This window comes from Mobula birostris, chromosome 19, assembly GCF_030028105.1.
Source record: "Mobula birostris isolate sMobBir1 chromosome 19, sMobBir1.hap1, whole genome shotgun sequence".
In the NCBI taxonomy this organism is placed as follows: Eukaryota; Metazoa; Chordata; class Chondrichthyes; order Myliobatiformes; family Myliobatidae; genus Mobula; species Mobula birostris.
The window spans coordinates 20,344,666-20,357,108 of NC_092388.1; the positions used below are offsets into that span (position 1 = coordinate 20,344,666).

General features: G+C 39.1%; 1 protein-coding gene across 1 annotated transcript; it reads left to right on the forward strand.

Moving 5' to 3' along the window:
- Positions 1 to 2,772: 2,772 nt before the first annotated feature.
- snrpd1 (small nuclear ribonucleoprotein D1 polypeptide) lies at positions 2,773 to 12,145 on the forward strand. Its single transcript, XM_072283031.1, has 4 exons — positions 2,773 to 2,856; positions 9,215 to 9,291; positions 10,420 to 10,611; positions 11,968 to 12,145. Exons 1-4 carry the CDS (start codon positions 2,843 to 2,845, stop codon positions 12,042 to 12,044), a joined length of 360 nt encoding a protein of 119 aa, XP_072139132.1. The 5' UTR covers positions 2,773 to 2,842; the 3' UTR covers positions 12,045 to 12,145.
- Positions 12,146 to 12,443: the final 298 nt, after the last annotated feature.

Sequence of the window (12,443 nt, forward strand, 5' to 3'; positions counted from 1 at the left end):
CTGCTGCTTGCTTTATGTAAGTTGTAGAAATTGGCTTTCAAAGGGGAATTGTAAATTAACACAAAAATACTGTGCATAGCTGTTTGAAAGCTTGGGTGTTGGAACATGATAGAATTCCTCTACAAATAGCTAGCACTGTCTTGTTGGACTGAATGGTCTCCTGAGCTGAAATAATTCTATTGTAATAGCATTAATCATCTTTTGTAAATATCCATAAACATTGTAAGTACTATTTTGAAAGGAAGTCCCAAGATGTGAAAGAACTTGCCGGTAGTATAATTAGGGTCCAATATAGTGGAACATTTTCCTCAACTCTGCAAGATTTTGTCCAGTGGCACTTATATCCACAGTGATTAAGTGGTTTAATAGATTAGTGATAAAACATATCAACTCCTGCCTGAGAAGTGACTTTAATCTGTTCCAATTTGCTTACTGGAGCAACAGATCCACAGCAGAGATGTATACATCAGGATAATCAGCTATAGCTCAGCATTCAATACCATCATCCCCTTAAAACTAATCAATAAGTTTCAATACCTCCTTGTGCTATTGGATCCTCGATTTCCTCACTTGTAGACTCCATTCAGTTTGGATTGGCAACGACACCTCCATAATCTCTAACAACACAAGTGCACCACAGGGCTGTGTGCTTAGACCCCTGCTCTACTTATGACTGTGTAACTAAGCACAGCTTCAGTGCCGTATTCAAGTTAGCTGATGACACCATTGTCAAAGGCTGACTCAAAGGTGGGTAATGAATCAGCCCATAGGAGGTAGATCGGAAGTCTGGCTGAGTGGTGCCATAACAACAACCTCTGACTCAATGTCAACAAGACCAAGGAGTTGATTATTGACTTCAGCCAGCCCTCATTGGAAGATCAGAGGTGGAGAGGGTCAGCAACTTTAAATTTCTCAGTGTTATTATTTTGGAGGACCTGTTCTAGGCCCAGCACTTAAGTGAAATTATGAAGAAATCACGGCAGCACCTTAGGAGTTGGAAAAGATTCAGCATGACATCTTAAACTTTGACAAACTTCTATAGTTGTGTAGTGGAGAGTATATTGACTGGCTGCATCACAGCCTGCTATGAAAACACCAATACTCTTGAATGGAAAATCCTACAAAAAGTAGTGGATATGGCCCAGTAAACTCTCCCCACCACTGAGCACTTCTACACGAACTGTTGTCGCAGGAAAGCAGCATCCATCATCAGGGTCCCCCACCACCCAGGACATGCTGTTTTCTCATTGCTGCTTACAGGAAGAAGTTACAGAGCCTCAGGACTCACACCACCATGTTCAGGAACAGTTATTATCCCTCAACCATCAGGCTTTTGAATGAAAGGAGATAACTTCACTCGGTTTCACTTGCCCCATCATTGGAGTATTCCCACAATCTATGGACTTACTTTCAAGGACTCCCTATCTCATGTTCTCAATATTTATTGCTTATTTATTTATTTATTGTTTGTTATTATTTATTTTTGTATTTGCACGGTTTGTTGTCTTTTGCACCCTGGTTGAACTGTAAGTTGGTGTGGTATTTCATTGATTCTATTATGGTTACTATTCTGTTATGGATTTATTGAATATGCCCACAAAAAATGAATCTCAGGGTTGTATATATTGACATATATGTACTTTGATAATAAATTTACTTTGAACTTTGAAGTTAATCTCCTTCATGTGCCTATCATGTTATAGGTACCAATTTTGTTTCTATTGCTGTATAGGCTGTTAATCGCAAATGCTAACTGCTCTGAGTGAAAATAGTTTTTGCTTTGAATCTCATTGACCCTTAACGTTTTATCACAATGACTGGCATTGTGTTCACTATAATGTGGGAGTAACAAACAGAGCTATTGCTGATCAATCTCTGGTGACAACTAAAAGGAATAGAACCTACCGAGTTGTGGACCACCATCTGGATCACATAGGAAAGGTGCTTAAGATAAGTGTCATTGGACTGAAAAATAATGACGTTGCAAGGGATGATCTTGTATCAGTGAACAGCATATGTAGGTGATGTTTTGATTAAACAAAATTACATCATTTTTATAACTGCTAAGTTTCGAACATACATTCTATGAAAATTGTATATAGATGTGGTTCTATAACACCTTCCATATTCTCTGGTAGGATAAACAAAGCAATGTCAAAGTCTTTGCCCAGGCCAGCAGTCCCAGCACTGGCTCTGACCCACACCAGAATCCCAAGTCAACCATTCTATCCTAAGCATAGCCATGGCAAAAGGTTACCAGATGTGGATGGTGAAAACACTTCAAGAATGTTCTCAAAGATTCCATTAGGAAATGAATTATTCTCACAAGAGAGGTGCACTATTACTGCTCAGAATGGAAAGGCTCTCTGAACCTCAGGACTCTTTGGGAGCATTGAAAATGGCAGGAGGGCAGCATCTCCTGTTACCCATGCTCCTGGCCCATGAAGCACTTTCTACCCCAAGTATGGCAGAGACTGAGATGTACAGTGGTCTTGTCAATGAGGAAGGACTGCTGGGAGCTACAATTAACATCATCAATCGCAATCAACTTCTTAATTTGGTTCCCCAAAGAACTACATCAAAACGTTTATCATTGTTGTAATCATGGCCCCTCTATGCGATGCTGCTGGTGAGTACGCATTTTTATACCGGTTTATCAAACGTTAGCTGTGTTCTCTCCACAAATACTACCTTGACTCGTTGAGTACTTTCTACATTAGCACGGCTGATGAAACAAGCCTTCTGTCGGCATCTGTGCGCAGGCGCTGTTCTGTTAGTAACCTGCCGGCAACGCGCATGTGCCGTGGTGAGGCAGGCCGCACCGTTTTCGATCGCCAGAATCATGAAGCTGGTTCGGTAAGCTGAATGGCGGGAACTCGGGGATTAGCAGGCCAAGCAGTGGCTTGTGCCCGCAATGGAGGGAGAAATTTGGGTGGCGGGAAAGAAATTGGAGGAGATTTGGTTGGTTCAACGGGAGGTTTTGACCGTTGCCACCGCGGGTTATCCTAGGCCTGAGGCCAGCGGCCTGAGCCGCATGCGGTGGAAATTGAGGGCCGAGCAGCGGCTTTCTTCTTTCACGCCGCTGTGATTAATATTTTGGGTATGTGCAGAAGCCCGAAAGCTGATCGGCTTTATATGGCTACCGTAAGTGGCTTCCATTCAACATTTATGCAGTATCCTGAATGTAGCGAAAACGGTACTGGGCTGTCCTCAAAGAAACGCAAACAGGAGAAATTCTGCAGGTGCTGGAAATTCAAGCAACACACATCAAAGTTGCTGGTAAACGCCTGCTGCGTTTACCAGCAACTTTGATGTGTGTTGTCCTCAACGAAAGCTCTTGTTATGCGATGTCGGACCTGATGGCCATAGATTTGGTCGTAAAAAAAACCGGAGTAGGCCGTGCGGCCTGAATCATCATTCAGCAAGATCGTGGCTAATCTAGTATTGGGGACTCACCGCTTTCCTGAATCGTCTCTGTAACCATTAGATTAAAAATACGTCCAGCTCAGTCTTGAGTATATTCAACATTTGGCCTTCCCTGAGCTGCCACCAATAAAAGTATATTCCTGCATCAATTAAACCGTAGTTCTAATTGATGTTGCCTTGACAATCCCCTGAACAGTCCCGCTTGCAATAAAAAGCCGTAAGTACCTGCGAGCGCACTTAAACAGGTTTCTGTAACCTCGATCCATTTAAAGAATATTCTGCTTTTCTATTTCTTTTATTAATAAGAGTAGCCTCACATTTTCTTATTTGTATTTCATCAGCCAATGCCATATTCATTCAGTTTGCTTATTTGTATTTCTGCAGACTCAAAGTAATTCTCACAACCTGCTTTCCCAACTATTGTGTATGAAATTTGTCATGTTATCTAAGCCATCAGTGTAGATTATAGAGTTCCATACACTGATCTCTTTGACACCCCACAAGTTACAATTTGGCATTCTGAAAATGAGTGATCTACCCTGACTCTTGACAGCCACTTGTCAGTCATTTTGACCTGCTATGCCCAATTCCGTGAGTGGTACACAAATCTGCAGATACTGGAAATCCAAGCAACACACACAAAATGCTGGAGGAACTCAGCAGTCCGGGCAGCATCTATGGAAAAGAGTACAGTCGACATTTCATTTCTGCTGAACGGTCTTGGCCCAAAACATCTTCTCTTCCGTAGATGCTGCCTGGCCTGCTGAGTACTGGCATTTTGTGTGTGTTCCATGAGCTGGAGTCTGTTATGAGATACTTTGAACCTCTTTTTAAAATCCAAGTAAACCACGTCTGGTTCTCTTTTCTCCACCCTCCAAGATAGATCTTGAAGGAAGAGGTTTTAAGGAACATCTTAAAAGATGCATAAAGGAGATGGGGGAAGTAGAGACTTGAATATTGTTCCCTTTCACTTATACTCACAGCTACATCTCACAAACAACAATGGGATAATTACATTAATTATATTAGTAATGTTGATTCAAGGAAAATTATTGGTAAGGATACCTGGGATAATTCTCCTGCCCTTCAGAATTTGCTTTGACAACTTTTAAGCCAATGAAAACAGCAGACCGGATCATTTCATTCAAATGAATGCATGATTGGTGATTGTTTCCTTTTAAAAATTCATTGGTGATAAAACGGAACAAATTAGAACACTACCAATACTATTTCAGTACTATAAAACTTTATTAGTTCCTTATAGTTACCAATGGAGGAATTCATCCAGTGTACTCTTGTGTTCTTTTGATTAACTGTAAATGAACAAAACCAGCGCAGACACATAGTGCAAATAACGGACTGCCTTCATAAAATACTTCCAATGATTGCATCCTCCTAATCTTCAGTTTCATTGTAACATTCAAGATGATTGTCAATACCTTCAAATTTTTCATAGTCCTAACTTGCTGAAATGGTGAAATTGTTTCATTTTCACAGCTGGCCATTTCTGGTATCTCCATGCCTGAATGCTTGAAACTGCAGTGAGGAAAACAGTTCTGAATTGTTTTACTGTTTGTTACTCGCCAACTGTCAGTGACAAAATTTGCTGCTTTTTGAGCTTAAGCACACAAGTGACGCTATTTAAAAACTGCTCTAAGCATGGTGGTGTGTCTAACGGATACACAAGTACATGGCAACTGATGCGAGTTGGAAATTGGCAACGGTTTTCTATCCCAATTAAGCGGCCTAGTGTCCTAAATTAACAAATGGAATCCCGGTTATTTTCTTGATTAGTTTTTATTCTTTAAAAATTGTCTTAAAAAAAACAGCTGTACTGCTTAACAGATGGTCCAATTAACCAGAATCCACTATATTCCACGATTATTCAACATTTATCAGTGGGAATGGTTTCCACATCTTTGTCATTTTATAAATCTTATTCCTGTTCTAATGTTTGACAGGTTTCCCACATTGTACTGACTAGAATGGTTACGTATTACCTGAACCAAGGCTAAATAATTACTTGCTGCTCTTTGCAAGCATCCTGTTTAGTCATTTAAAGTTATACTAATGTTTTCAAGGACCTTCAACTCTTTGAAGTTATGTCACGTAAGTTATTTTGCTAGCCCTCATTATTCTGATGAAAATACTTTCTTGTATTTGTTTTAACAGATGGTGTTCTGCCTTTTGAGCTCATCTGGCTAAATCATTCTGGGATTATTTACTACCCTTGATGTTTACTATATTTGAGTTTTACATTGCACATTTTGAAGTTAGGGGTGGCATGGTAGAGTAGCAGCTAGCGTAATAACAGTGGTAGCTGATTGCAATTCAGTTCCCGCTGCTGCCTGTTAGAGTTTGTACATTCTCCTTGTGACTGCATGGGTTTCCTCCAGGTACTCCAGCTTCGTCCTATATTCCAAAGGTGTTTGGTTAGGGTTAGTGAGATGTGGGCATGCTATGTTGGTACTGCAAATGTGGCAACAACTGCGGGTAGCCAGTACAATCGTCACTGATAGGATTTGACACATACGATGCACTTCACTGTTTGTTTGATGTACATATGACAAATAAAGCTTAATCTTTAATTTTATAGCCTTCAATATCTAGGTCATTCATCTACATCAGATAGAATGTCTTATGAACTTTTGGTAAACACTATATACTACTTTGGCCTTAAGACCATTTGTTCACCAGTTAGGTCTGTTTTTCCACTGCCACTGTCCCTTTAATTAATGTTTTAAACGATCTGTGTTTCTCTGCCACAAGCTCGTATTCCTTTGACATTTTTTTAAAATTAGCCTTCCATTCAGTTGTGAGTTTGCACATTTAATTGCTCCTTGTCCATTGCCTTATTCAAAGTTGAGGTTCAATTTTATTTACTTAGAGATACAGAGCAGAATAGGCCTTCCAGCCCTTTGGGCTGCGCCATCCTGTAACCCACAACAACCCCAATTTAGCCCTCACTTTTTCATGGGACAAATTACAATGACCAGTTAACCTGCCTGGTATGTCTTTGTATTGTGAGAGGAAGCTGGAGGATCCAGAGAAAACTCGCACATTCCATGGGGAAGACGTACAGAGACTCCCTACAGAGGATGCCGGGATTGAACTCCGGGCTTCAACTGTATCAACGTCACACTAGCGGCAATGCTACCGTTGTGCCCATTTAATTTGATGGAAGTGCATTTCATTTCATGTTGTCCATGAATGTAGTATAATACTTAATTAGATCTTTCTGAAGAAGAGGAGATTTAAAAGACTAAATATAAATGCAAACTTGTCTTTCAAAGTCCTTCACAGCCTATGACAAATGTTTGAAGCATATTCACTGCTGTAATGTTGGAAATTGTAAAATTTCTTTGCAAATTGTTTGCAATCAACACAAATAGATGATGGCTGAATAACGGCGATGTTAAATTTTGGGTAACTATTGCATTGGTCATACTTCTTAATAGCAGAATAATTTCAAATGTGTAATTGAAACTCCCAAGAGCTGCTTTTTATTAAAATGGGCACTTAAATATGTTTGGGCATTTTAATAGATTGCAAGTGATTGTGGTTTTAATTTTTTTTTAATTATTTACGTGTTCAGGACTTTGGTAGGTATGTGGGTTTTAATTGATTCCCACAGTAGTGAAAGTCCTTCATATTTATTTAATATATATTGGATATCGTGTCTGTCCATATATAATATAGAGAACATTACAACACAGTACAGGTACTTTGGCCCACAATGTTATTTTGACCTTTTAACCAACACTTAGGATCAATCTAACTCTTCCCTCCTACATAGCCCTGCATTTTTCTATCAGAGTTGATGTTGTAAATATATCTAATATGTAAGATTTTATAAAATATCTCATCCTTTGAAATACAAAAGATACATTTAAAAAAATCTTTAATATATGTTCCTGAATTCTTCTAAATGTTAGCTGTGTCGAAAATTCATGCATGGCCTGGCAATAATTTGATTGGGATTGCAAAGGCTGGAATTTGAAATCATAATTAATTTTGCAAAATATGTCAAAACATTTTATATTTTCTGTTTATGCAAATAGGAAAGAACTCCTTATGCACCGAAGTTACATTCAGAATCAGAAAACACACTTCAAAGTTGCTGGTGAACGCAGCAGGCCAGGCAGCATCTCTAGGAAGAGGTGCAGTCGACGTTTCAGGCCGAGACCCTTCGTCAGGACTAACGTAGGGTCTCGGCCTGAAACGTCGACTGCACCTCTTCCTAGAGATGCTGCCTGGCCTGCTGCGTTTACCAGCAACTTTGATGTGTGTTGCTTGAATTTCTAGCATCTGCAGAATTCCTGTTGTTTGCATTCAGAATCAGAATCAGGTTTATTATCACCTGCTATTGTCGTGAAATTTGTTAACTTAGCGGCGGCAGCAATTCATTGCAGTACATGATATAGAAGAAAAAATTAATAATAAGTAAATCAGTTACAGTGTATGTATATTGAATATATTAAACATTGTACAAAAAACAAATATATTTAAAAAGTGAAGTAGTGTTCAAGGGTTCAGTGTCTATTTAGCAATTGGATGGCAGAGGGGAATTCCTGAATTGTTTAGTGATGCCTTCAGGCTTCTGTACCTCCTAGTTGATGGTAACAGTGAGAAAAGAGTGCTGGAGGTGCTTAATAATCGGCGCTGCCTTTCTGAGACACTGCTCCTTGAAGATGTCCTGGTTACTTTGTAGGCTAGTACCCAAGATGGAGCTGACTAGTTTTACAACTTTCTGCAGCTTCTTTCGGTCCTGTGCAGTAGCACCCCCCCCCCCCCCCCCAATACCAGACAGTGATGCAGCTTTTTGGAATGCTCTCCACAGTATATCTATAGAAGTTTTTGAGTGTATTTGTTGGGATACCTAATCTCTTCAAACTAATGAAATATAGTCACTGTCTTGCCTTCTTTACTATGGCATCGATATGTTGGGACCAAGTTAGGTCCTCAGAAATCTTGACACCCAGGAACTTGAAACTGCTTACTCTCTCTACTTCTGATCCCTCTATGAGGATTGGTATGTGTTCCTTCATCTTACCCTTCCTGAAGTCAACAATCAGCTCTTTCGTCATACTGGTGTTGAGTGCCAGGTTGTTGCTGCGGCACCACTCCACTAGTTGGCATATCTCGCACCTGTGTGCCCTTTTGTCACCACCTGATATTCTACCAACAATGGTTGTATCATCAGCAAATTTATAGATGGTATTTGAGCTATGCCTAGCCACACATTCATGGGTATAGAGGGAGTAGAGCAGTGGGCTAAGCACACACCCCTGAGGTGTTGATCATCAGCAAGGAGGATATGTTATCACCAATCCACACAGATTGTGGTCTTCCGGTTAGGAAGTTGAGGATCTAATTGCAGAGGGAGGTGCAGAGGCCCAGGTTCTTCCACTTTTCAATCAGGATAGTGGGAATGATGGTATTAAATGCTGAGCTATAGTCAATAATCAGCATCCTGACATAGGTGTTTGTGTTGTCCAGGTGATCTAAAGCCATGTGAAGAGCCATTGAGATTGCATCTGCCGTTGACCTTTTCCGGCGAGGCAAATTGCAATGGGTCCAGGTTCTTGCTAGGCAGGAGTTCAGTCTACTCATGACCACCCTCTCAAAGCATTTCATCACTGTGGATGTGAGTGCTACCGGGCAATAATCATTCACATAAACAAAATGCACAACATTGTAAAGGTGTTTCATGAGCCAAATGTATATTTGTGTGAAAAGCAGCAGCAATATTCACATTTGGCTCAGTTGTGGGTTTTTCTTTATGCAGATTTTTGATGAAGTTGAGCCATGAGACAGTGACCATTGAGCTGAAGAATGGAACACAGGTGCATGGAACTATCACAGGTAAAGTTACAGAAACTAAGAAACTTCGATGATCATTTAAGGCTTGTAACCCACAGGTGTGAGATCATTATAGAAAGTCTGGAATAAAAAGTTAAAATGAACAATATGATGTAAAAAAATTGAAATAAAATGTAAAAACGCTAGAAATATTTGTCAGTTCGGCAGCATTAATATTTATGTATTCTTCCTCTCCAGTGTTACACAGCAGTGATCTTAAAGAATCAGTTGATTCAAACTCAGTCACTGATATATTTTAGTGAGATGTTAATGGGAAATTGGATGGCAGAATGATTTTGAATAGCTTTGGCTTGGTGGATGAAGTTGGAGTGGGGAGAGAGAAGTTGGTGAAGTAGAATGAAGAGAGGGGAAGATGTGATAATTTCTTGAATGTGCCTATTAAAAGCCTTCATGCTATTAATACAAAGAAATGGACTATTTTCAGTTGTTGAATGTTATATCCCACATGATAATTAAACTTGCATAAGTTGGCCTGTTGCCCATCCACAGCCTCTGAATGTGGATGTTATTTTGAAGTCATTGTGTCATTGAATATTCTCATGTTGGTTCAAGTCTGTTGTTGCTGGTACTGGTGCTAATGGATAGCTTGCTTCAGAGAAATTGCATTTATAAAGAGTTTTGTATTTTTAGGGTGTTTTAGAATGTTCCACTTCCCTGTGTTTCCTCATAGTGGCTGCAGTTAATGTTTTTTTTCATTTAATGCAACAACAATGAGGTAATTAACCCTATAGTATGTTGTGCTGGTGCTTGGAGGTGTTGACTAGACAGTACATGGAGAAAAGATCCTAGTTCTTTAGAATAGTGCCACAGTAATCATAGCCTATTGTTAATGTGTCTGCAGGACAGTATCCACAGTAGTGCAGTACTACACTGGTATTGATACCCATCCCAATTTCATTATGCAGTTGGACAGTGAGATATCCTTAACAACAAAGAACTAGAAAAAGATGGTCAGTGCAAGAATAGTGACCAGACCAATCTTAATTAGAACAATTTGAAGAAAGGTCAACTTAACCCAGAGGAGGAAGCATTTATGTATCAAGTTCACTGGGTGACTAGCCCATTATGTTTGAAAACGCACAAAGGATTTCTGTTTGTCTTCAATTCTAGGGGTGGATGTCAGTATGAACACTCACTTGAAAGCGGTGAAGATGACACTGAAGAACAGAGAACCTGTACAGCTTGAGACCCTTAGTATTCGAGGAAACAACATTCGTTACTTTGTGCTCCCAGACAGCTTACCATTGGACACACTTTTAGTGGATGTTGAGCCTAAAGTCAAGTCAAAAAAGAGAGAAGCAGGTATGGGGCTGGCTAAGTGATTAACTGACATGTTTAGATATAAACAATAAATTAGCTCTTCAATTACAGTATTTGTAAGCAAACTTCTACTGCTAGAATCTAGCCCAAACCAATGAGTTATTGATCCCTGGTTTTTAGAATCAGCTCTGTCATTTTAAGCTAATTCTTACTTTTGTTAAAACAGCATATCAATTTGTAACTGGTACAAAAGATGATATTGCTAAAGCACTCAGGAATGAGTTTCTATGGTTTATTAAAAACTGTGGCATGCAGCATTTTTGTGGGAAAGTAGATCAGTTATCTGAATTGGTTGTAAGAGATATCTGTATGAATGCGGAAATCAGCAGATTAATATTTTGCATTGCATATCGTTACACTTTGACATTCTGCATAGAGGCACATTATACTGCATCTCTGTAACAGTGTACACTAGACTACAGATAAAGGTTTGAATTTTGATAGTGTAAGTTGCTGCAAATTTTCACACTTTTTTCATTGGAGTTCTTTAGCAGAGACCGTCCATCTTGAAAATAAATTTAGGAGTTGTATGCCGGTTGGATGATTACTTATCTTATTCCTAGAGTTTCATGAATAATTTTAACAGGTATTACCTCCTGCTGCACTTCCCAAAATGAGGCAACACTTCAAGCAGTTGTAGATGGTTGAAGATAGTTTATTAATTTAATGTACATCTTACATTTCTGTGATGTAATTGGCCTTTGGAGCAAATGTTTGAATTTCAGTGACCATAATTCATAATCTTACATCAGAGACCAAGCTAGTTCGCTGTTTAAAATACATGATTTTTAAAAATCATACCATTGCAGACACTGAAATGTTAATGTTTTAAAACTTTGTTATAGATTTTACAGTGTGGATGGCATTGTTCCCCTCTCCAACTCCCCAAAAAACTGTCTGCCAAATATCTTAGTTCCCAGTTTGCTGTCAACCCGAAGTTTGACTCATTGTTAAATTCACCCCAGAGGTGACCATCAGTCCCAGTCTTGATGTCAAGAGCAGTCAACTTCTTTGGTGTCAGCCTTTGGTTGGAGGGTGAATATTGTCTTTATTATTCAGTATAACAGTTTCGTAAATGAAAAGTTTACCTTTTGTAATTACTAATATTTACTGTGCATCTAACACAGATCTCTGTGAAAATGACCATTGCATTGATATGCATTCTTATCACCGGAAACTGGAAGGCATCACCATGCTTTGATTTTCAGTAATAAATTCTGCTCAGATTCCTGCACGTGTACAACTGCACATGTGCTGGTGGATTAGTGCTTCCATATTTTTTAATAATGACAATTTTCATTATTTGAGCTAACCTTGGCTCTTGTGTTTTAATCTCAGTTGCTGGCCGAGGGCGAGGGAGAGGCCGAGGCCGGGGAAGAGGTCGTGGTAGAGGGAGAGGTGGACCCAGACGATGATCTTTTCCAACTTGAGGCGGTTGCAGTTGATGTTTGTAAAAGTTTTGTTTACTCAAGAATTTTTGCATTATTTCTGTTTTTAATAAAACCAGTTCACATCATATTGTTTTCCACTGTTTTGTTGAAATGATGGTATGATTAAAATAAGGCAAAAGAAAAATGCATCCCTTTTATATTTTTACATGCTGATTTGATATTGATCTGTCTATGAGTAATAAAATGAATGTTAAAATGAAGTCACACAGTTAGTACAATAATTATCTATACTCTTGTTGACAGATTTCACTGTGATTTTTTTTTAAAAAGCATATGATTATTCAGAGACTTCCCCCATCCTGATGGAGTATACTTGCTTTCTTCTTAGTTTCTCCTGCATTTACAGTAAACAATATTTTAATA